The sequence below is a fragment of the Salvelinus fontinalis genome, chromosome 8 (genome assembly GCF_029448725.1).
Source record: "Salvelinus fontinalis isolate EN_2023a chromosome 8, ASM2944872v1, whole genome shotgun sequence".
Classification (NCBI taxonomy): domain Eukaryota; kingdom Metazoa; phylum Chordata; class Actinopteri; order Salmoniformes; family Salmonidae; genus Salvelinus; species Salvelinus fontinalis.
In genome coordinates, this window is record NC_074672.1 from 32,287,406 (window position 1) to 32,313,782 (window position 26,377).

General features: G+C 45.0%; 1 protein-coding gene across 1 annotated transcript; it reads left to right on the top strand.

Moving 5' to 3' along the window:
* The first annotated feature begins 5,395 nt into the window (after window positions 1–5,395).
* On the top strand, window positions 5,396–24,668 carry LOC129861468 (EMILIN-3). Its single transcript, XM_055932844.1, has 6 exons — window positions 5,396–6,251; window positions 18,225–18,347; window positions 19,962–20,287; window positions 20,395–20,732; window positions 20,993–21,340; window positions 21,574–24,668. Exons 1-6 carry the CDS (start codon window positions 6,052–6,054, stop codon window positions 22,717–22,719), a joined length of 2,481 nt encoding a protein of 826 aa, XP_055788819.1. The 5' UTR covers window positions 5,396–6,051; the 3' UTR covers window positions 22,720–24,668.
* The last annotated feature ends 1,709 nt before the right edge of the window (window positions 24,669–26,377 follow it).

A 26,377-nucleotide genomic window follows, 5' to 3' on the forward strand; every position in this document is an offset into this window, starting at 1 on the left:
TTCCCCTACGAGAGCGCTTATGCTCCGTTGTTACCCATCTCCACAGCTGTGTCGGTCAGCTACATAAAATAATGACATAAAATTAATAGCAAATATTTTAGGTGGAAAAGTACAGATTTCCTGACTCCAAACTGATAGTACTTTGGACAAAAATAGCCAATTCGGCCGTACTCTTTCAATAAAACCATGAATTTGTCCACAGTTTGTGTATTTGTAAATCATGCATTCACTGACAATGGAGCTGAGTGAGGCCTGCATCAAGCAACTTCACAAGTCATGTGACCTGTTTTTGCAGCTGTCTCAGTTCTGCACTCCAGAGAGAGAGAGGGGAAGAGGGCAAACTCCACTGAACTAGTTTCAATACGTGGAATCACTTAGACGTTTCTGGATTTTTGTTAAACTTCTCCTTTAAGATGACTAGATGTAATTTGAAAGATAAGATGTTGAGAATTATAAAAAATACCGCTTTCATGTCATACAAGCAAGCCAAACACGCATGAGTGCAAATGTGCACTTCACATTTCCCTATCATAAAGCTCATGTCATATCCAGTGTCAACGTTTCTGATCACTGTGTGATGTACAGTTACAAGATGACATGGCGTCACACCCTGGTTGTTCTGAACACAATGAGCCTGTTAGTCGACTGAAGAAAACACCTGGATACACTCATGACTCCTTTCTATGTGCACCAAAGTTATCTGTTTCCCTGAATTGCCTTGTGAAAGCTGAACACTCATGACTCCTTTCTATGTGCACCAAAGTTATCTGTTTCCCTGAATTGCCTTGTGAAAGCTGAACACTCATGACTCCTTTCTATGTGCACCAAAGTTATCTGTTTCCCTGAATTGCCTTGTGAAAGCTGAACACTCATGACTCCTTTCTATGTGCACCAAAGTTATCTGTTTCCCTGAATTGCCTTGTGAAAGCTGAACACTCATGACTCCTTTCTATGTGCACCAAAGTTATCTGTTTCCCTGAATTGCCTTGTGAAAGCTGAACACTTTAAGATCGTATTTTATAACTTAGCTAGACATGTTGACAATAGAACAATCTTCAAATCATGCCCACCTGGCCCAGAGTGAGATCTATAATGGACAATTTTGGGATTGCGTAAACAACAACATTAATTGTGTGATGGCGGGGATGCAGAGTTATGTTCCATACAAAACAACTACAATTGTGCTTGCTCTAGTTCCTCAAAGGCACAGCTAGGAGAGCTCAAAAAAAGACTTTATAGTTGAACTCTTCTTTGAGTCATAAAAGTGGATTGAAATTACTTAGGAACTGTACACACTTTGGAGAGGTGTGTTGCAACTTGAAGACACCAGTTTAGTCCTCTCACCCAAACCCATGTAATGTTTTGAGTTGCACCTCCCCCACATTTTTCAGGAATAGTCATCATGTTACTGAATGTATCCAGAGTATTTTCAGACTTTGTTATCAACAAATGCGGCGAAAAGTACATTAAATGTAAAACGCAAAAAAAAAAAATCAGCAGTGTAATGTTTGGATTCAGTCTTGTGTCAGGTGAACGGTTGTGTCCTCACCTTTGGTCTAATAATGTTCCATTTTACTTTCAAACGGTTCCCTTTCAGTTGTTCCCATGATTATGCATCATTTTCATATTTCTTCTGTAAAAAACATTTACATTTAGCCCTATCCGTAGAGGCCAATTCCCAGGAGTAAAGGGTTAATGGCCAGGGTTTAAAGAGTAAGAGAGTGAGGTCAAATCCCGTAAAGGGTACGTCACACGAGGCAGACCCTATACTTTCTTTTACCTCACAGTTTTTTAGTTGATACAAGAATCAATGAAAACTGAAGTTCAGGCTACCTGAAAACCAACAATCACACATGCAAACACGCATGAACGCATACACACACACCCTCCCTCTCTTCCCTCATACACCACGAGGCTTCAAATGGCCCCATGTTCATTGGCAGAAGCATGGCGAAGGGAAATCAGCATATCACCATATATTAGAACTGATTATGTACACATGTGACCCAGGCCCATTCTCCACTCTGGCAGCAGCTGCTAAGCTGGAGCGAAATCCACATGCCTATGAAATCCATAATAACTTAAATAAATATTCTCTCCTTCTTTTTCTTCTTCCCTCTCTTTATGGAGAGAGGGTCGTTTCCCAGGTCACTACTGTGAGAATGGATCGAGTGTCCTAACTCTGAAATAAAAGGCTGATGTCACAACCCAGGAATCTCACTCTCTCTGTGTGTGTCTCTGTCTGTCTGTGTGTGTGTCTCTGTCTGTCTGTGTGTGTCTCTGTCTGTCTGTGTGTGTCTCTGTCTGTCTGTCTGTCTGTCTGTGTGTGTCTCTGTCCATCCGTCCGTCCGTCCGTCCGTCTCTCTCTTTTCTGTCTGAATCTAATAGAAGTGTGTCCAGAAAAAGCACAGGCTGATAATAGGAGGCAGTGATGGGTCATAGAAGGGTTACAGTAATGCAACTAATTGAGTGGTGTACTGTTTCGCTAAAGTGGTTTCATTAAGCCAGTCTCTGGTGGCTCTTTCAGCGCAGGACTGTTCACATTGTGTTGTGGGACCATAGCTGACAGTTGGGCTCAGGGAGCTCTCTAGACTTTAAAGTAGTGCTGAGAAACCTTGGAAAGCATTTGACATATTCACAAAGTGAACAATAGGAGGCCAATGCATGGATATAATCGGTTTGTTTTTGTCTCCTAAGTTCTCTTGGAGGTATGGACGCTATTTGTCCAGATAGATAAGAGTGCTTATTTGGAACTGCACACAAACGTTTTATAAAACTATGAAGCTACGAGGAATCTGAGTACCATATTGAACTGATCTACACCAAATGACAGAGAAATAACCAGAGAGAAGATGCATCAAACAAGAGAAAACAATCATGAGTATTATTATGGATTACCAGGATTCCTATCACCTTCATTTGTTTCTTCAAGTTTGTTTTATAACAACTTACCAATTTGATTAAAGTTCATATACCTGACAGCACAAATCACTCTATGTGCACACCTGCACTGACTAAACAGCAAAGCAAGAAAGCTCCCAGAAAGCAGAAAGCTCTGCTACAGAACATAGTCAAATATGTATTCTTCCATGATTTGATCTACTTTATTTCCCCACATAGTCCCTGACTGGATAGGCTAGGGTCTTAATAGCATCTGGTTTAGGAGTGGCTGGGTTGGAGACAGCCATCAAAGTCTCTTGTCAGTGATCCACCAGAAAGATGGCTTCAAAACACACTTCTCAAATGATCTCTCACTGCCAGAAAATACACTGTTGAAAAACCGTTTCCTCTTCACTTTTCACATTTGTCTTGTCTTGGAGGTGACACCGTTGAAAAACGGTTTCCTCTTCACTTTTCACATTTGTCTTGGAGGTGACAGTTATGGGGGTGACAAAGGGTGAATCTTCACCAACTGCCTCCGTAGACAGAATCAGTGTGTGTGTGTGTGTGTGTGTGTGTGTGTGTGTGTGTGTGTGTGTGTGTGTGTGTGTGTGTGTGTGTGTGTGTGTGTGTGTGTTTGCGTGCGTGCGTGCGTGCGTGCGTGCGTGCGTGCGTGCGTGCGTGCGTGCGTGCGTGCGTGCATGCGAGTGTGTCAGTTATTGGGAAGACAGAGAGTGAATCTTCATCAGCTTCCAGAATCTAGATCAGCGGCAGCATGAAGCTGCAGCGAAACAATTCTGCAGAAACCAACACTTTGGGCTTTTTGGACGAACAGTGTGTAACATTTTTTGTTTGCTAAACAGCTCTACCAGTGCATCGCTTTTATGAGATAAATTCCATTGCAAGTGTTGAGTGATATTCTTTGTGCAATTCAGAGGACAGAAAATGTGTTTGTGTGTGTGTACCTTTATGTGTGTGTGTGTGTGTGTGTGTGTACCTTTATGTGTGTGCATCGTTTAGAATAGTGTGAGGTGCTGTTTTCCTTTTACAATGGCTTACAGATGAAGAGCAAAGAAGACAGTGTAAACTATAGGCACATTGGTAAGAAGGGTCTCCCACATCAAACACTCAAACAAAGGGGTCGTTTCATACACCTGTCTCTCCCTTCACGACTCTCAGGATGGCTCTACTCTCTTCTCGCAGTCAACAATAAGACACCGTTCGGGAGGAGGGAAGGGAAGTGACATTTAGAACCCTAAACCAGACACAGGTGACCATCTACTTACTGGTTATTTATCCAGGTGTGACCAAATGACATTGCTATATTTTAAGCTGATAGGAGATATACAGAAAGCAAGGTGGTGTTTAACTGATAAGACTATGTGAGTTCTCTGACACTTGAGTATATTTGGGTTTACCAGGTTTATGAAAGACATGGTCGTATGGGGAACACTTTGGCTGACACTGTTTCTTTCACTGTTCATCACCTTAATTGTATGTGCATCAGTTTAATGTACTCCACTGTCGTTTTGTCATGTACTGTAAGTAGACATGTTGAAGATGGATGAAGTGGCTATATGAAGATGGATGAGGTGGCTATATGAATGCATCCAGTGGGGGCTGAGAGTTGTGGGGTAAGGAGTAAGTGGTAGAGGGAACACAGGGAGGCTGAGAGAGTGTCCATCCTTGTGTCTGGGTAGAGGCGCACATGGAAACCCCTCACTGCACAGTGGCTCCCCTTTGATGTCCAGCTGCTAGCGAGAGACTGGCGGAGAGGGATGGGGACGTATAGGAAGGAGGGAGTGGGGGACCTAGAGAAAGAGACAGAGAAGGAAGTGGATGGTAGATATGAGAGAGAGAGAGAGAGAGAGGTAAGCCTGCTGCAAGAGCTGGTGTGTGTGGAGAAGAAGAGAGAGAGGTAGTAAAGGGGGAGGAGGGGTAAAGGGAATGAGGGGTTAAGGAGGGGTAAAGAGAAAAGAGGGTAGGTTAGGAGGGTGGTGGCCTGGATTGCTCTGTTTTTCCATTTGAGTCTGGATGGAGAGAGAGAGAGAGAGAAAGAGAAAGAGAAAGAGAAAGAGAAAGAGAGAGAGAGAGAGAGAGAGAGAGAGAGATAGATAGATAGATAGTGAGAGATAGTTAGAGAGAGAGAGAGAGAGAGAGAGGGGAAAGCCTGCTGCTGCAAGAGCTGGTGTGTGTGGAGAAGAAGAGAGAGGTAGTAAAGGGGGAAGGAGGGGTAAAGGGAATGAGGGGTTAAGGAGGGGTAAAGGGAATGAGGGGTTAAGGAGGGGTAAAGAGAAAAGAGGGTAGGTTAGGAGGGTGGTGGCCTGGATTGCTCTGTTTTTCCATTTGAGTCTGGATGGAGAGAGAGAGAGAGAAAGAGAAAGAGAAAGAGAAAGAGAAAGAGAGAGAGAGAGAGAGAGAGAGAGAGAGAGAGAGAGAGAGAGAGAGAGAGAGACAAATAGGGGTTGTTCCCCTGTGTCTGGGCTGGGCAACATGTCAGGCCAGGGGTAGGGGCTGGGGTTTGGGAGGGATATGCAAATGACTGCTGCCTGTCAGCCTGCCCCCTCAGAGTCAGTAGTGGAGCACGCTGCTCCACACACCTCACACACACACACACACACACACACAGCATACAGAAGGCTGGGGGAGCTTAGTCAGCACGTCCCCCACTCACTCACACACTTGCGTTTGTGTATAGAGCTGTGGCATTCCTAAAGACCATCTCTGCCTCTCTATCTCTCTCTCCTCTGTCTGTCTCCCCCTTTTTCACCTGTCCTTTACTTTATATTTGGTTGTGCTCTCTCCCTCCCTCCCTGTTTCCCTCTTCATCTCATTCTCTAGGTTTTCTTCTGTTCTGCCTATGGCTGGCAGCGATGTGTTGAAGTGGAGAGATGCAGGACAGGTCAGATTGCTGTTGACACTGAAGATATTTGGACTAGAGGTTTCCCTCAGGGCTGACTGAAGACAAGACAACAACACTGCAGATGTTTGGACTAGAGGTTTCCCTCAGGGCTGACTGAAGACAAGACAACAACACTGCAGGCACCTGACACACAGCTCTTTTTTCAAATCTCCTTTCTAGGTATCAATCGGTTCCTTAATCATTTATATTGGTCCTCCTTTTTGGTGCTTTTCCACGGGTGCTATTTTGGCAGCCTCTACGAAGAGAAAATGAGGTCCAAGTTTTCTCAAGCTGCTCTGCAGCCCTTTATTCTAGGAGTGTTCCTGTCACTGGTGGACACCAAAGGAACCTTCTATGGAACAGGCCATGGGAACCCGTTCTTTGGAGGAAGTCATGGCAACAGATACAACCTGTACAAGGCTGGAGTCAACCCACACTACACCCCAGGAAAACCCATGACCCGCCACAAGTAAGTGCATCTCCTGAAACTGTGCATAGCGTCAACTTTACTAGTCATACATTTATACAGCACCTCTCCAAGTGATTTACAAGGCAATAAGGATTTCCATGGCAAATAGAATATGGGTTTATAGCTCTTTTCCACATTAATCTTATATCTTAACCCATGTTACGGATGGGTAATACAAATATGCTTTCGGTTAGTGTATCGCTTCAATAACACTGGCTGAATTGACTCTGTTTCTCTCTCTCACACCCGCACACCGTCAGCCTATCTCTGCGGTTAAAACCATCTGTGACTAAAGATAAACATTATGAAGAAACAATGACACGCTGCATTATGGAGACAAAGAGCTCATTATAAGAGGAGAGCTGAGCTGATGTCAGGGGTATTGATCTTCTGAGCTCTGTGTGTGTGTGTGTGTGTGTGTGTGTGTGTGTGTGTGTGTGTGTGTGTGTGTGTGTGTGTGTGTGTGTAGGGGGAGCTCAATTAGAAGCAGACATACAGCTGGGTACCCCTAGCCAGATGGGAGTGGTGCTAATAGAAGTCTAAACCAGTACCAAGGCTTGTTGCTTTTGGATCCTGTTTTAGTCATGTAATAATTCACAGCTCAATTCAATCAAACCCTTATTGAGGTATGATATATTTTGGGAAGGGAAAGACCTACTTCTACTACCTGACAGGCTTCCCTCACATTGAGTCTTGGGGCTTGTGTCAAAATAAGAAGTGTGTGTATGCTGGCTAAAGTTTGGTCATGAAGACATGACTGTGGTGAATTTGATTGAATTCCAGCCTCAGTGTAATTCAATACCAGGCTACAGTAGATTTACAGTAAGGGGTAAAAATGTGGGGACATACTTTGTGCTCCGACGCAAGTAAAGCTTTTGATCTCTTCTAGTCAGCACCAAATACTTAACCAAGTGATAAAATAGCTGGCTCTGGGGGGAGAATCTCTCGCTCCACTTCCTGTGGTTCTCTCCCTCGTTTTATTATAAAACCTAAAAACGACCATCATGGCAATTAATTGATTATACACACGAACGTAGGAATTGTTAGGTTGTTGGGCCCTGGGGTCTTTCTGTTGTCTCCTTTCTCTCATTCTCCTGCTTGGCTTCCCCTGAGAGCTGGACCACTCTGGACAGCTCCCTGCTGTTTTCCTCTACCAGCCCCAGCAGCCTGGCCCTACTTAGACGTTACCCTCACCACTCCCTCACCCTTCCCTCACCCCCTCTCTACTCACCCTTCCCTCACCCTCCTCCCTACTCACCACCCCCTCTTTACTCACCACTCCCTCATCCTTCCCTCACCCTCCTCCCTACTCACCACTCCCTCACCCTTCCCTCACCCCCTCTTTACTCACCACTCCCTCACCCTTTACCTCACCCTCCTCCCTACTCCCTCACCCTTCCCTCATCCTCCCTCTCACCCTTCCCTCACCCTCCTCTTTACTCACCACTCCCTCACCCTTCCCTCACCCTCCTCACCCTTCCCTCGCCCTCCTCTTTACTCACCATTCCCTCACCATTCCCTCACCCTCCTCACCACTCCCTCACCCTTCTCTTTACTCACTACTCCCTCACCCTTCCCTAACCCTCCTCCCTCCTCACCCCTCCATCACTCTTACCCTCTCCTCACCCTCCTCCCTTCTCACCCTCACCCCTCCTTCCTCACCCTCCTCCCTTCTCACCCTAATTCACCAAGCAGACAGACCCTGACCCAGCCCGACGTAGTCTTTATTCCGACTCTTAACCAGCCTCTATCACCCGCCTCACCCATACCCAGAGGTGGAAAGTAATAATTGAGTAGCTTTTCCAAGTACTTTTTGGACTATTATTCAAAGTCTGTAATTTTACTTCTACTTGAGTAGGATATTTCAGTATTCTTTCCATCCCTGGTGAGGGAGTGAAAGGGAGTGTGTGAGTGAGGGGGTGCGTGAGGGAAAGAGGGAGTGAGTGCAGTGAGGGAAAGAGTGTGAATGGGTGAGTGAGTGAATGTCAGCCGGTCCCATGGAGTAACAGAGGGGTGAACGAGGGATTGAATGGGTGAAAGAATTAGACATGTTTATTTCTGGAGTCTGAAGTATATTGAAGTCTGGAAATCTTATTGTTTATGCACCTCACTTTGCATTGCGTTTTTATTTATCAATACATTTGAATTGCTTTGAATGTTTAATGTTAATTGCATATTTTTGTCAAATCCTTAGTTTTCTTTTACAGACAGATGTACCTTATTGCAACTCATAAAAAAACGTAGTTCCTACTGTACATTCATTTCCTCTCTTCCTTTTTCAATGTAATGCATTGAAAAGATCATGTGTAACAATGTTCAGGTAACCTTAGCAAAATGAGCTCATTATCAAGGTCAATCATTACTTTTTCTCTGAGTACTTTTTAAATGAGCTACTTTTTACTTTTACTTGAGTCAAATGTAATTGAAGTAACGATACTTCTACTAGAGCAGGATAGTTCAGTTGTCAAGGCTCAGGAGAAGACCCTGATGCAGACAGTTTCAAAGTAACTGAGTAACAACAGTTTCAAAAGTTTATTACAAAAACGGGGGGGCAGGCGGAGGTCAGTAATCCAGGGTGGTGTGACAAGGTACAGAACGGCAGGCAGGCTCAGGGTCAGGGCAGGCAGAATGGTCAAAACTGGGAAAACTAGAAAACGGGAACTAGAGAAAGACAGGAGCATGGGAAAACCGCTGGTAGCCTTGACGAAACAAAAAGAACTGGCAACAGACAAACAGAGAACCCAGGTATAAATACACTGGGGATAATGGGGAAGATGTGTGACACCTGGAGGGGGGTGGAGACAAGCACAAAGACAGGTGAAACAGATCAGGGTGTGACATCAGTACTCTTTCCCCACCTGCCCTTATCCTTACCCTTATCCTTTCCTCACATTAATTCACCCAGAGAGGTCTCTCCTAATGTTGTCTTTATCCTGCCCTAATCCATATATTCACCACACCATTCCTCACTAGTTTTCACTCACTCTCTCTCTCCTTCCTCAGTCTCTCTAACCTCACCCTCAATCAATCACTCACTCACTACCTCTCCCTCTCCTTCACCTTCAACCACCTTCCTCCCTGTCACTCCATCTCACCCTCAACCTCCCCCTTCCTCCCTATCCCTCCCTATCCCTCCCTCCCTCTCACTCTCAACCTCCCCCTTCCTCCCTATCACTCCGTCTCACCCTCAACCTCCCTCTTCCTCCCTCCCTCTTCCTCCCTATCACTCTGTCTCACCCTCAACTTCCCCCTTCCTCCCTATCATTCCCTGAATGAGTCTCTAAAGAGTTGAGTGTGGCAATCTTTAATTCTGTGCCTTTAGCTGCAGTGGAGGCATAGTTGAAGGTAAACAAAAAGAGACAGGTGGGCATCTATCTATCCTCCAGTTGTATTAATAGGCTGTCTAACTCACCCAGGTCCTACAGGACCCTGGGGATCTGTCACAGGCAAACAGCCCCCGTAGATATAGGACTTCAGTTGGTGTCTGGGGCAGTGGATATGCCCTATATGACCGAAAGTATGTGGACACCTGCTCGTCAAACATCTCACTACAAAATCATGGGTATTAATATGGAGTTGGTCCCCCCTTTGCTGCTATAACAGCCTCCACTCTTCTGGGAAGGCTTTCCACTAGATGTTGGAACAAATTAACTTTTAACAAGGCACACCTGCATTCCAGGTGACTACCTTATGAAGCTGGCTGAGGGAATGCCAAGAGTGTGCAAAGCTGTCAAGGCAAAGGGTGGCTACTTTGAAGAATCTCAAATATAGAATATATTTACATTGTTTTTATTACCACATGATTCCATGTTATTTCATAGTTTTGATGTTTTCACAATTATTCTACAACGTAGAAAATAGTAAAAATACAGAAAATGAGTAGGCGTGTCCAAACTTTTGACTGGTACTTTAACTTGAATAATATCACACGCGCTGCAATGAGCCTGTGTGTGTGAGAGAGAGATTATCTGGAATTTCAAACACAGAAATACCAGTAATAACATAACACACATGTACAAAGCTAGGCTTTAGTCACTACTAGTCACTACATGGAATGAACACATCACAACGGTCTCCGTTCAGTCTTCAGCCGTTGGTTTGTTGGCCCTTTTTCTTGTTTTGCTTTTAACTGTCTTGTTGCAATGGAGCATGTGATTTGACAGCCGTTCAGCCCCATTCATGCCGACTATTTCCTGGTGGGAGGGAATGTGGCCCTCTCCTCATTGGTAGTAACAAGGTAGACAATGATCACAATGCCTACAGCTGGACTGCATGGGGACTTACACAGACCATAGAGGGCTACAGGGGGAGTATTGGGGAAAATGTTTGTTTTGCACTTAGCTCATTGGGATGTTGTTTGTAGTGTATTCTACTGCTGCCATGTGTCTGTCTTCATTTAAACACAACTCCAGAAATGTAGTGGTTGCAGACACAGCATTCAGAGGGAGGGCTCCACAGGAAACGTATGCAGTGCAGCCCCAAGCTAGATTCACATGGGACTGTATGGTCCTGTGTCATTCATCTCAAACTCAAGCAGGAGTCAAGCCAATTCAATGCAAGTTTAGCGTTTTGAGGTATTTCCATGTGAAAATATCATGGGATGCTGCTTATGATGGTACTGCTTTTTGCTTGGTCGTGTTCTGTTTTGTTGGTGGCCCTACTCACTGATGGTAAACAAATATTACAGTGAGGGAATATTACGTCTTCGGGATCGGTGTCCCTTCCACGGGATGGTTGAGCTAACGTAGGCTAATGCGATTAGCATGAGGTTGTAAGTAACAAGAAATCTCCCCAGGACATAGATATATCTGATATGGGCAGAAAGCTTCAATTGTTGTTAATCTAACAGCCCTGTCCAGTTTACAGTAGCTATTACAGTGAATGAATACCATGCTATTGTTTGAGGAGAGTGCACAATTTTGAACATGAAAAGTTATTAATAAACAAATTAGGCACATTTGGGCTGTCTTGATACAACATTTTGAACAGAAATGAAATAGTCCATTGGATCAGTCTAAAGCTTTGTACATACACTGCTGCCATCTAGTGGCCACAATCTAAATTGCACCTGGGCTGTAATAATACATTATGGCCTTTCTATTGCATTTCAAAGATGATGGTACAAAAAAATACAAAAGAACGGTTGTTTTTTTCTTTGCATCATCTTTAAACAGATCTATTGTGTTGTATTCTCCTACATTCCTTTCACATTTCCACAAACTTCAAAGTGTTTCCTTTCAAATGGTACCAAGAATATGCATATCCTTGCTTCAGGTCCTGAGCTGCAGGCAGTTAGATTTGGGTATGTGATTTTAGGCAAAAATTGAAACAAAGGGGGCGGGTTCTTAAGAGTAAGCTGATTCTCACAAACATCTTGTCAATAGACTCTGAAAATGGTTATGTGAGCTAGACCCAGATATGGATACCAGTGGGTAGGGGGCATAGGCTATACCGGGTCTGTCTGTCTGTCCGTCCGTCCGTTCATCTGATAAACTTGACAATTACAAGTTGTGTATACAGTATATTGTTAGATTTGCAGAGATGACAGCAGTGATAGACATTCTTGAAATTCTCCAAGATCAAATCAAAACAAATCTTACTGTCACATGCCACGAATACAACAGGTGTAGACTTTACAGTGAAATGCTTACTTACAAGCCCTTAACCAACAACGCACTTAAGAAAAATAAGTGTCAAGAAAGTATTTACTAAAATAAACTGAAGTAAAAACGATAGACAAAGTAAAAAATAAGAAAATAGAAAAATAACAAAAAAGTAAATGGCAACAATAAAATAATAGTAACAAGGCTATATGCAGGGGGTTCCGGTACAGAGTCAATGTGCGGGGGCACAGGTTATTTTTAGGTAATGGAGGTAATATGTAAATGTCGGTAGAGGTAAAATGACTATGCATAGATAATAAACAGAGAGTAGCAGCAGAGTAAAAATGGGGTGGGGGGGTGGGGGGTCAATGCAAATAGTCCAGGTAGCCCTTTGATTAGCTGTTCAGGAGTCTTATGGCTTGAGGGTAGAAGCTGTTAAGGAGCCTTTTGGACCTAGACTTGGTGCTCTGGTACCACTTGCTGTGCTGTAGCAGAGAGAACAGTCTATGACTAGGGTGGCTGGAATCTTTGGCAATTTTTAGGGCCTCCGTCTGACACTGCCTGGTATAGACGTCCTGGATGGCAGGAAGCTTGGCACCAGTGATGTATTGGGATGTACACACTACCCTCTGTAGGGCGTTGAAGTCGGAGGCAGAGCAGTTGCAATACCAGGCAGTGATGCAAACAGTCAGGATGCTCTCGATGGTGCAACTGTAGAACTTTTGGAGGATCTGAGGACCCATGCCAAATCTTTTCAGTCTCCTGAGGGGGAATAGGTTTTGTCGTGCCCTCTTCACGACTGTCTTGGTGTGTTTGGACCGTGATAGTTCGTTGGTGATGTGGACACCAAGGAACTTGAATATCTCAATCTGCTCCACTACAGCCCCATCGATGAGAATGGGGCTGTAGAGGCTTTGACATGGATGCATTCAGCTATAGTCAACTCTGCTGTTGTGTGCTGTATGGGTCCATAACGGAGAACCAGAGGTTAGAAATCACTTTTTAATACTCTTTAATATTTCTCAACAAGCAGTTGAGCTTGTCACTATGATTTTTATACTGCTTTCTCTTTGCTCACTCATAATGCGAAGTAGATGTCCGACAGACAGGCATGCATTATACTGTAGCAAACACAACATACTTTCCCACGATGGCAGTCATTTTACCCCCGGACTGCAATCCCTTACTTTTAGTAGCTATAGCCTAAAGTAGATTAAATGCATCAGGAAATACCTTGGGCTAAAGAGAGGTATTTAAATGGGCTAGCACAAGAACTCCCGGTGTTGGAGTCTTACTGTGCTTCTAAAGGTAAACAAGCCATAGGAAATGTGTGTGCCATTTGTAAGTGGGATAACACAACAGTGTGTGCACGGTATATGTCTGAGCTGAGTTCTGGAAAAACAGCCCCTGGATCGTTTCATTGTTCTAAGACAGGGATGGGCAACTACGGCCCGCATGACCACTTTTGAATGTTCTTTGATTTATTTGGGTGGGGGGGGGGGGCCTCAACTTACTTTTGCGAGTTAGAATTTTCTAAATTTGATTGTGCATCATCAGTTTTTCTCTCGTTATGTAAGTCACTGATAGTCAGTCAATTAGCCCACGCCAGCTAACATTTTTCAGATTGCTAAGTTAGTTTAGCGGCCAGCAATGTAAACTTGTATCATGGTTGAATAACCTGCTGGGGGGCCCCCATTGATTGTCTCACTCAGATATCATATTAAAAACTGCACCTGCATCATTTCATTGTTCTAAGACAGGGATGGCCGGGAATTTAGCTATAAAATTGCAAAATCTTCTCTCCACCCCATGGCAAACTGTTTATAATTGCACAAAATGTACTCTAAAACGGGGGGGGTGGGGCAACTGCGGCCCCTCGTGATGAGTTTCAGAAGAGAGAGAGACCGAGAGATAGAGAGACCGAAAGAAAGAGAGAGAGAGGGGCCGAGAGCGAGAGAGAAGCCAGGAGAGAAATCAAGAGAGAGATTTTGGGGATCATATGCAAGACTGATCATACGCAAGACTGTTGAAACTTTTTGGAAAGTTTCTTCCCTAGTCCGCTAATAAATCTGTCTGAGGTGACATGAAGGGACAGGCAGGAACCTTGCAGTTGAGAACAACATGTTAAAATCACACTTCACATTGTCTCTACAACTATGGAAGACAGCGAGAGAAGGTGTGGAATTTTCAATGTTGGACATAAAAGACTGTAAAAACAGGAGGAAATCAGCAGTGATATTCATTTTAAGAAATCTGTCCAAGTATTCCCATGCATCATAGAGTGACACGTGATCGTATACAAATGTAAGCAAGGTTTGAAATTATGTTATAGTCAAACATATGAGAAAGTTAGGAAATTAGATATAAATTGAGAAAGAGAGAATGAGGAGGAGGAGCAGAGAAAGAAGGAGAACAAAGTAAAGGGGAAATGAATTGAGGTAGGCCGTCATTGAAAATAAGAATTTGTTCTTAACTGGCATGCCTAGTTAAATTAAGGTTAAATAAAAAAAATGTAACGCCAATATTTTAGAGAGAGACACATTTTTCCCTCAGATTACACAGATCCACAAAGAATTCAAAAACAGACTCAATTTTGATAAATTCCCATATCTATTGGGTGAAATACCACAGGTTGCAATCACAGCAGCAAGATATGTGACCTGTTGCCACAAGAAAAGGGCAACCAGTGAGGAACAAACACATATTTATGTTTATTTATTTTCCATTTTGTACTTTAACCATTTGCACATCGTTACAACACTGTACTTAATATGACATTTGAAATGTCTTTATTCTTTTGGAACTTTTGTGAGTGTAATGTTTACTGTTAAATTTGTATTGTTTATTTCACTTTTGTTTATTATCTACTTCACTTGCTTTGGCAGTGTTAACATATGCCAATAAATCCCTTAAATTGAATTTTGAGAGAGAGAGAGAGAGAGAGAGAGAGAGAGAGAGAGAGAGAGAGAGAGAGAGAGAGAGAGAGAGAGAGAGAGAGAGAGAGAGAGAGAGAGAGAGAGAGAGAGGAGGAGAGAGAGAGAGAGAGAGAGAGAGAGAGAGAGAGAGAGAGAGAGAGAGAGAGAGAGAGAGAGAGAGAGAGAGAGAGAGAGAGAGAGAGAGAGAGAGAGAGAGAGAGAGAGAGAGAGAGAGAGAGAGAGAGAGAGAGAGAGAGAGAGAGAGAGAGAGAGAGAGAGAGAGAGAGAGAGAGAGAGAGTGGAGAAGTATTGGGAGAAAGGGTGAGGAAGGGACTGTGCTCTGTCTTTTGGGGGAGGTTGGGGGGGAGTGGTGTGAGGTGAGGCCTAGAGAGAGAGAGTGGAGAAGTATTGGGAGAAAGGGTGAGGAAGGGACTGTGCTCTGTCTTTTGGGGGAGGTTGGGGGGAGAGTGGTGTGAGGCATAGAGAGAGAGAGGGTGGGGTAGGGTTGAAGAGGAAGGGTTGTTTTGGGGAGAGAGCTTGGAAGGTGAGATATCTGTTCTGGGTAGTGTGGAATGGTTGAAAAGAATGACGAGTGAACTGTTTCAGGCAATAGCGTGTAGGGTTATCGACAGATCTCTGTTGTGTACACATCTTTGATGGTAAAGACGGAAAGACTGAGAACAGTGTGAAGTTTAATCCTCTCATCTCAGATCCTGGATCAGTTCATCCCTGTTCCCCAGAGTCAGGATTAACGCAGTCTTACCACAATAGACCAAGTCCAAATTCTCAGTACCAGGACAGCAGCTGAGACAATCACTCACACAGACACACACACACACACACACGGCTATGAAGCCCTCGTAATCTTTACGGCTCTTGCTGTGCGGTCTCAGTGGTCGTGAGGCGAGGAGGTCAGATCTTCAGTGTGTGTGTGCGTGCGTGCGTGCGTTGTTCTCAGGTTTATCTCATCATCATCTCCATTAACGTTCTCTGTTTCTCATTTACCCTATTTGCTGCTTTCCAAAGCAGATGGATTGGCCTTGAGGTGCTCTGGCCCAAATCACTGTCTGTAGAGAGACACACTGAGTTCACAGTATCTTAGCTCTCTCTCTCCTCTCTCTCGCACTCTCTTTCTCTCTCACGCTCTCTCTCATGCTCTCCCACTCTCTCTTTTTACCCTTCCTCCATCTATCTGTCTCGCTCTCTATCTGTCTTTGAGACACCTGCTAGGGTTGAATAACACACAGAGACCCAAATTACATTGACAGACCCATGAAATGGAAATGGGGAGCTGGAGAGAAGGGAGAAGGAGAAGAGGGGGTAAAAAGGGGGGGTGACAAGTTGGAGAGAAAGGAGAGAGTAAGTTTGAGAAGAAAGTAGAGGAAGAGGGAATGGGAGAAGGATGAGGGAGAGGGGGGGGGGTAATCAGAGTGGAGGAAGTAATGTGAAGGAGGAGGGGAGAGAGGGATGAAAGCAAGCAGGGAAAGAAGGAGAGGAGGGGAGCAGAGGCTTTCTGGTGGCTGTGCCCATTTGGATTCCTGGTCTTTAGGCCTCAGTGATAAGAATCTAAAGGCTGCTCACTCAGCCCAGATGTGCACCTGACACCACACAAATACAAACACAGTCCCCTTTCCATCAGCTGTCAATCACCTTAACTTCTTAACCCTAAAACAAGCCTTCTCCTTGCACTCTCATGAATTAACCAATAGCAGGAAGTAAACCTGTTTCATACTGTCAATAAAGCCAGCCTTTATAGGGAAGAAACTACCACCATAAAATACTCTTCAGCATTTTACTGTATGATTTTAAAACCAGTTGTGATGTTGTGCATTTTACTGTATGATTTTAAAACCAGGTGTGATGTTGTGCATTTTAATGTATGATTTTAAACCCAGGTGTGATGTTGTGCATTTTAATGTATGATTTTAAAACCAGGTGTGATGTTGTGCATTTTACTGTATGATTTTAAAACCAGGTGTGATGTTGTGCATTTTACTGTATGATTTTAAACCCAGGTGTGATGTTGTGCATTTTAATGTATGATTTTAAAACCAGGTGTGATGTTGTGCATTTTACTGTATGATTTTAAACCCAGGTGTGATGTTGTGCATTTTAATGTATGATTTTAAAACCAGGTGTGATGTTGTGCATTTTACTGTATGATTTTAAACCCAGGTGTGATGTTGTGCATTTTACTGTATGATTTTAAACCCAGGTGTGATGTTGTGCATTTTACTGTATGATTTTAAACCCAGGTGTGATGTTGTGCATTTTACTGTATGATTTTAAACCCAGGTGTGATGTTGTGCATTTTACTGTACAGGAGGTCTTCTACATGAGTGTGGGTGTGAGGGGGGGATGTGTGTGTTCATGTTTGCCTTGTCTGTGTATGTGTGCACAGGGATTTGCACTTTCTTGCTTTTTGTTATTTTGAGAAAATGGACACAGACTTTTCCAAAGGCACAATATATCCCTCCCACTAGAAAGTGGTGTTAGTGCAGTCCATTGACTCTAAGAACATCCCATAATACTTCACCAGGTCAGGCCACACGACAGCACCGCTAACTACTTCCTTGACGACGCACACCCCGGCAACAGGTTTCCTGCTCTGTATGAAAGGAGCCCAGTCATTCCTGCCCCAGTCCCCTATCAATAGAGTCAACACAGGGAGAAAGCGAGAGTTCACACACACACACACACACACACACACACACACACACACACACACACACACACACACACACACACACACACACACACACACACACACACACACAGAGAGAAAGCTAAGGGATGCCTAAACCAATAAGGCAGTGGTTTCTCATCATTTCCGATAGCCTGTCCTCTCTCTTTGCCCCATGAACCTGTTAACTTGGCATACACACACTTCTCTGCCTCAAACGTATTCCCTCATTTTCCTCCAAAACACTTCTGTGTGCCCTGGAACTGCTGTGGAGCAGTGCTACGTTTCACACTTAATAATAAGTATCCCTTGGAACCTCAACAGCGTCTAACGTCCTAAAGAAGCCAGAGCACTGCTTGATGTGTGGACCAGCCTAGGAACATTTAGCAGTTGCTATAGTTGCACTGGTGTCAAAGTGACAGAATGAGCCTGCAGAGCCTCTTGGAGACAGTCGATGGCTGAGTCTCAACAACACATATGTCTTCATGTAGGATTTTGGCCTCAAGAATAGTGCACTGAATGCGGGAATCAGTTTCATTGGAAATGTCTAACATGGGCCAGAATTCAACTTGATTTTCATCACGGCACTTTCAGAAAGTGTGGTACGGAATGAGTGAATTCCAACCTTGGCCATTGTGAAGAGCTGCTGTGTGTGCTGGAGTGGCAACCATCACTAATGTTGTTATGGACAGAGTTCTACAGGAGAAACAGCATTGGCTTGAGGACTTGATGATATCCTGTTGTTGTTATTGATATTCTCTCTCTCTATCAGAAACCACTGTGCGTATGTGGTCCAGAAGAACATCACGTGTACGACGCAGGACGGCATGGCCACTTACGTGACGGCAGAGTACACCACCAAGTGCATCTGGGGGCAGAAGTGTCCTGTCGTCATGTAAGTACACTTCACTTGCTCACGCGCACACATTTACACTGACTCTGCACACACACACAGGCACACATACTCACATGCAATCATCACATATGCTGCTGCTACTCTGCTATTCATACTGTATCCTGATGCCTAGTCACCTTACCCCTAAACATATCTACCTCTATCACTCCAGTATCCCTGCATATTAAATATGCTATTGGCACTGACCCTGGAACTGACCCTGTATATTGCTTACTTACTTTTTTTTATGGAACTATTGCATTATTGGGAAAGGACAATTAAAACATAAAACTTGAAACAATATAATTACTGTAGAGAATTCAGACCCAGCAGCCTCTGACATTCATACTAACAGTAAGAGGAGGTTGAAAAGGATACTGACAATGAGACTCAACCACTGTTGTACACTTTCCATGTAGTTTTGATGAGCATGGCAAAGCAGCCAGTGTGCTTTGCATTTGGACCAATGATATGTATAAATCATGGATGACTGACAGGGGGCGCTGTTTGGAAACAACCATGCAGCCATGATGATAGTCATATTGCAAACAAGATTTTGGAAGCTTTAGAATGACATGTTATAATATCTACATTCGTTTTTGAAAAGTATATTCTATTACATACACCTTATTGCATACTTTAAAATTATATTATGTGAACTGAACATCCTTTTTTAAAATTAGGTTAAAAATATTTTCCTTAAAGTGTTTTTGTGCTGCCCTCTGGTGGTGTCAGTGTGTACTACTAGTTAACGCCATACTGACCCCCCAGCTGCACACCCAACTGTGTTGTTTTGTCAGTGGCTCTGTGACTCTGAACCGGCCACATGGGTTTGAAAGTGTTCTTTGACCATTTCTTTTCATCCCAGTGGATTATAAACAAACATATATTATGGTTATTAATGTAATGAGGGTGTGAGCAGGGATGTCATATTCTCTCTGGTGTGACTGAAGCCTCTCAAAGGTCCTCTGTAGTGACATCACAGAGATAAATAGTCAAAGGATTTCTACTTCAAATAACATGGAGGGAATCAGAAAAACAGATTTTTTTTTTACAATGACAGCCTACCCCGGCCAAATCCTCCCCTAACCCGGACGATGCTGGGCCAATTCTGCGCTGCCCTATGGGACTCCCAATCACGGCCGGTTGTGATACAGCCCGGAATTTGAACCAGGGTCTGTAGTGACGGCTCTAGCACTGAGATGCAGTGCCTTAGACCACTGCGCCACTCGGGAGATGGAGGGAGCATGAGAGAAAGAGAGTAGAGATTACTATTCTTCATTAGAGTAGTGTAGACTCTTAAGTGAGATAACAGGTGTAGTGAGGGTAATAACCCTGGTAACAATCCCTCACTTGAGCCTGTATAATCTCCACACTACACCGTCTCTTTATCCCCTGATCTACTGTTTATACCCTCCACCATCTCATTATACACACCCTAATCCTTTGATCTATCCTGTCCTCTCATCTCACTTTCTGATCTCTTGTTATCTGCTCTCTCCTCCTCTCCACCCTCCACTCTTTCTCTCTCCTCCTCTCCACCCTCCACTCTTTCTCTCTCCTCCTCTCCATCCTCCACTTCTGCTCTCTCCTGCTCTCCATCCTCCACTCCAGGTACCGGACCTTCTACAAGCCTAAATACAAGGTGGGTTATAAAACCATCACTGAGCTGGAGTGGAGGTGCTGTCCTGGCTACTCTGGAGAGAACTGCTACGATGGACCCACCTCCCTGCCCGATATGATGCCCCCCTTCAGGGGTGGTGCCCCCCACCGCCCAGGAACGAAGGGATACCCTCACGGGCAGCCCCGACCCCCCTTGGGCCACAAACCTGTCCCTGGGGGGGCTAATCTGGAGCCTGGGAGGCCCTTCCCAAATCAGCCTGATAGTAGACCCATTCCCACTGGACAACTGCCCACCGGGAACGGCAAACCCAACTATGGTCAGACCAGACGGGTGGAATATTAACCAATTTATATTTTCAAACCCTGATTTACTCTTCCCTCTCCTCCCCTTGCCCTATGTAGTCATTGTTTTCTTTCTCTCTAGGTTTTAAAGTTGGTGTTAGTGGAGAGCGTCTGGACAATATGGAGGTGGACCTGCGTCGCCTAACCCAGGGTCTGGACACTCTGAACGGGGTGGTGGCTGGCCTGGAGGACCGCCTGCGCCTCTCTCTCCGGGAGGATACCAACAAGATGCTGGGCTCCCTGCTCTCCACTGCCCCCCGTCTCTCTGACTCCTCCGTTGGCTTCGGGGTGATCCCTGACGGGACTCCAGACAGCCTGAAGGGGGGAGAGGGTTTCCCCGGCTTTGGGGATCTGGCTGGGAGGGTGACACAGGTGAAGGATGAGCTCAGAGCCAAGGGACACATGCTGGAGGAGATACAGGTGGGTGCTGAGGTTTTGTGATTAGAATAGTTTATGCTAGATTATGGAAATGTAGAAAAACAAGTAGAAGTACAATTATAGATATATTATTGAACAAGTAGAATAATCAAACTTTTGGCACAATGCCGATCAGAACGATCCTGAATCTCACACTGAGATTCTGTATATCGTTGACTCCACACTGACCTATTTCCACACAATGTCAAGAGTTTGAGGAAAGTGCTACCTAAAACCAAACCATTGTCATTCTCATTCATTAGGGCATGGTTCTGGGCCATGACTGGCAGCTGAAGAGGATGTTGGAGGCTGCGACCGGCAGGCCCATCCCTGGATCGGGCTCTCCCTCCATCATGGAGCTGCTGGATGCTAAGCTTGCCGGCGTCCGCGCTGAGATCCTGGACGGCTTCGAGAGGCGTCTGTCTGGCCTGGAGAACCACTGTGAGGAGAGGATAGGAGAAGTCCAGAGACAGTGTCATAATGAACACATGGACGGACAGGAGCAGATTCAGCAGTCACTGGACGGCAGAGAGACTGGCCTGAGAGAGGAGCTGGGTACTCTGCAGGCCCAAATACAGGGACTGACCCTCACTGAGAGCTGCTGCGGACAGGTACCAATTCACTTTGGGGCTCTATTCAATCCGTATAGCTGAAATTTAAAGGCAATCTTCCCGCTTTAGCGGAGAATGCATTCACAGTAACTGCTGCATATGACAGCTCAATCGTAAATGTACTTTACATTTCTTTACATTTTCACACAATCTATAAATGGCTTAAACATGTACATGACTAAAGCATTGGCTTATTGCTACACTATATGCCTGACATATCACTGTCATTGCAGGTGAACAGCCTGTCTCAGCGGGTGTTGATGCTAGAGGAGTCAGTGACGGGGTTAACAGAGTCTCAGCACCAGCTCCAGGCTGCTCTCACTGACCAGACTATCCACATGGAGACCCTGATAGAGGCCCGTCTGGAGAACATGGATGCCCGGCTCAATGCCACCGAGTCTGGGGAAGTAGGGGTTGGCGGGGTGCCTTGGGACCTGGACGGCTTCAAGACCCTGCTGGAGGACAAGCTGAAGACCCTGGAGAACAGGGTGTTTGTGGCCGTGGAAGAGCTGAGAAACGCCACCGCCCCAGCTTTGCTGGAGGGTCAGGTGGTGCCTGCCCTGGAGACAGAGATCGAGTCAGTCAGGAGGAGGGTGGAGGGAGACCTGGACGGCATCCAGAAACAGCTCACAGACCTGGAGCTCCTCTGCACCTCCTCCTGCTCCCCCTCAACTCCCCCTGAAGGAGGCGCAGGGACAGGCCTAGCAGAGGAGGAGTGTGAGGAGGTGGAGAAGAAAGTGTCAGGTCGTCTGGACTCCCACGCCGACCAGCTAAACCATCTCAACACCACGCTGCAGACCCTTCTGAACCGTATCGCCCAGGAGCATGAGGAAGGCTCTGTCCAGGGAGAGATCACCCTCCTCAAGATCAATGTCAACTCTGTCAACCGCACCCTGAAGGGTCTGAGGGACTCTGTTAGCTTATTCACTAAGGGAGTGGGCCATGCTAATGCCACATGGACACACAGGGAGAACCAGCTAGCCACCGAGGTCCAGGGCATCACCCAGCTGGTGGGGCGCCAGGCCTCCCTCCTAGGGGCTGGGGAGCGCCGACTAGCCCAGCTGAAGGTGGAACTGGTGGGCCTGAGGAGGAGGCTGGCCGGAGAGCTGCAGGGCTGCTGGAGCACGGCCCTTGGGGTTCAGAGGGAGGTGAAGGAGGTGGATAGTCGCGTGTCCCAGGTGGAGGGACAGTGTGGCAGCCTGGGGGAGCTGGCGGACCACCTGGAGAGGATCAGGGCAGAGCTGGAGAGACACTCTGACTCGTACCTATCACAGGTGAATGGAACGCTGGCCAGTCACTCTACACAGCTAGCCGAGCTGAAGGGAGAGATCAAAGACTGTGTCGGTAAGCGCTCAGCCAATCATAGGGGAGACCAGTAGCAGCTGAGCTACAGAGAGAGACTTGTGTGTGTCAGTAGTGTGAAGAGGAGTCACATTTTCGTCTGCTTTCCTTCATCTCCTCTGATGGGAAAGGTGAGAAGAAATTCAGAGCAGGATTCCATCATATTGCTTTGACCTACCCAAACTGTTCAGATCAGGGAAGGAGAGGAGATGAGGAGAAGAGGCGATTTGAAACTATTGACATGCACCCTTGGTTGTATAGTTGGGCAATATTTTCCCTAAAGGGACATTTTTGTTGTTTTTCTGATATTTTTGTTGTTTTTACATTTTATTTAGATTTTTATTAACTGACTTTTTAACTTATATGAAGAAAAGATGGTTGCATTGTTATATCTTACGTATTAGAGGTATTTGTGTAAAACCAATAACAAAAACAAAGTGAATGATGTAAGTCTAATGAGCAGCTATGGGTTTCTACTGGCAAACACACTCCACTCTCTGTGTGGACTCTTCCTTTAAAAATACTGTAAGCCTATGTCAACATGAAAGGTGCTATAATATTTGTAAACTTTTTTTTTTTTGTAAAAAAGAAATGTATTTCTCCTTAAAGTTGTGTGTATTGTGTTTTCTTCTTTGGTCATTCTGATGTCTAAGACGTAATAGTATTATGCTGAAGAGTTTTGATACTAAAGGTGAACTAGTAGCCTGGTCCCAGATCTGTTTGTGCTTCTTCATCTCCATTGCTCATTGTCAAGCCAAACAATGAGTGACGGGCAGTTGACATGATGGCACAAACCGACTGGCACTCATACTAGGTCACTGGGCCTACTCACACAAAAAACCTCACATTACCCATGCAAGCTAAGGTAACTGAACTAAATGACTATCACCCTGTAGAACTCACCTTTGTCATCATGAAGCGCTTTGAGAGTCAAGGACCATAAAACCTTCATCTTAAACGACACCCTAGACCCCCTACAATTTGCATACCACCCCGACAGATCCATGTACGATTAAATCGCTTAAGCACTGCACACCACCCTATCCCACCTGGACAAGAGGAATACCTGTGTGAGAACGCTGCTCATCGACTACAGCTTAGTTTTCAACACCATAGTGCCCTCCAAGCTCGTCACTAAGCTCAGGGCCCTGGGTCTGAACTCATCCCTGTACAACTGGGTCCTAGACTTCTTGACAGACCAACATCAGGTGGTGAGGACAGGCAACAACACTTCTGCCATACTGAGCCTCAACACAGTGCTTACTCATCCCCATCCTGTACTCCCTGTACACCATGACTGTCTGGCCGATCACGACTAACTAAATCATCAAGTTTGCTGACGACATGACAGTGGTAGGCCTGATGACCAGAACAACAAGACAGCCACCAGGGAGGAGGTTAGAGCCCTGGCGAAGTGTTGCCAGGAAAATAACCCCTCCATCAACGTCAACAAAGCAAAGGTACATCCTAGCCGGGACTGAGAGACTGAGAAACAGCTTCTATCACCAGGCCATCACACTGTTGAACAGCCATCACTAGCCGGCTACCTGCCCGATACTCAGCTCTGCACCTTGAGACTAATGCCCCATGTGAGACATTGAACACTGGTAACTTCATATACTGTTTATATACTGTTGCTTACTCACTGTGTATGTATATACTGTATTCTCCAAATACCCCGTCCTAATATACCTACTATTGTACATACCATTTTCTTTTCCAAATGATATACTGTCTATAAAAATCACCACGTATTTATATTCTGTAACTGCTCACGCTAATATACAGTATCTTTGGATTATTAATTGGACTAGTTCTGACAGTTCTTGATTTATTGTTTTGATTTATTGATTATTTGTGTATTTGTATTGTGTTTGAGAGACATTCTACTGCCCTGTTGGAGCTAGTAACATAAGCATTTCACTGCACCTGCTATAACACTTGCAAATCTACGTAAGCAACCAATAAACTCTGATTTGATTTCTCATGTTCTGATGCAGATCTAAGAATAGCCAGCAGGAGGCATCAAATCCTCTGATAGGGACAGAAGTTTTGTGGTTTATTCTTTAGAATTTCAGTAGTATTTCCAATACACAAGAACAGTATGTTAAACCCTTCCACCTTATCAGGGACTGCACATTGCATACCATTCACTAAACAGAACAAGATGTTTTCCATGCCAGGTGGGCTAGACTATTGGACTACAGGGTAAACAGAAGGACAGGATGTGACTCAGCACAGTCACCAGGATTGGGAGGCTCCATAGGAGAATGAAAGGGTGGCAGTGAAAGGAGGGGGAGGGGGGGTGAGAGTAGAGAGATTGGAAACACTGCTGTGGTTGGCAGTGTTAGAGATGGAAGGGTGAGAGGGAGGAAGAATGACATTGGAAGAGGGGGAGGAAGAGGAGAGTGTTTGAAGAGCAGATGGGTGAACAGGCGTCACTCGTGTCCCTGACAAATATGCAGGCAGGAGTCACAACAAGGCTGTGGAATTACTGTGATGGGATGCGCACGCACACACGCACACACACACGCACACACACACACACACACACAGTTGAAGTCAGAAGTTTACATACACTTAGGTTGGAGTCAATAAAACTAGTTTTTCAACCACTCCACAAATTTCTTGTTAACAAACTATAGTTTTGGCAAGTCAGTTAGGACATCTACTTTGTGCATGACACAAGTCATTCTTCCAAAAACTGTTTCCAGACAGATTATTTCACTTATAATGATAGGCTAACTGACATCATTTGAGTCAATTGGAGGTGTACCTGTGGTTGTATTTCAATGCCTACCTTCAAACTCAGTGCCTCTTTCCTTGACATCATGGGAAAATGAAAAGAAATCAGCCAAGACCTCAAAAAGAAATCGTAGACCTACACAAGTCTGGATCATCCTTGGGAGCAATTTCCAAACACTTGAAGGGACCACGTTCATCTGTACAAACGATAGTATGCAAGTATAAACACCATGGGACCACGCAGCCGTCATACCGCTCAGGAAGGAGACGCGTTCCGTCTCCTAGAGATGAACGTACTTTGGTGCGAAAAGTGCAAATCGATCCCAGAACAACAGCAAAGGACCTTGTGAAGATGCTGGAGGAAACCGGTACAAAAGTATCTATAGCCACAGTAAAACGAGTCCTATATCGCCAAAACCTGAAAGGCCGCTCAGCAAGAAAGACGCCACTGCTCCAAAACCGCCATAAAAAAAGCCAGACTACTGTTTGCAACTGTTTGGCCATAATGACCATCGTTATGTTTGGAGGACAAAGGGGGATGCTTGCAAGCCGAAGAACACCATCCCAACCGTGAAGCACGGGGGTGGCAGCATCATGTTGTGGGGTTGCTTTGCTGCAGGAGGGACTGGTGCACTTCACAAAATAGATGGCATCATGTGGATGGAACATTATGTGGATATTGAAGAAACATCTCAAGACATCAGTCAGAAAGTTAAAGCTTGGTCGCAATGAGTCTTCCAAATGGACAATGACCCCAAGCATACTTCCAAAGTTGTGGCAAAATGGCTTAAGGACAACAAATTCAAGGTTTTTTTATTTTATTTATTTTACCGTTATTTTACCAGGTAAGTTGACTGAGAACACGTTCTCATTTGCAGCAACGACCTGGGGAATAGTTACAGGGGAGAGGAGGGGGATGAATGAGCCAATTGTAAACTGGGGATTATTAGG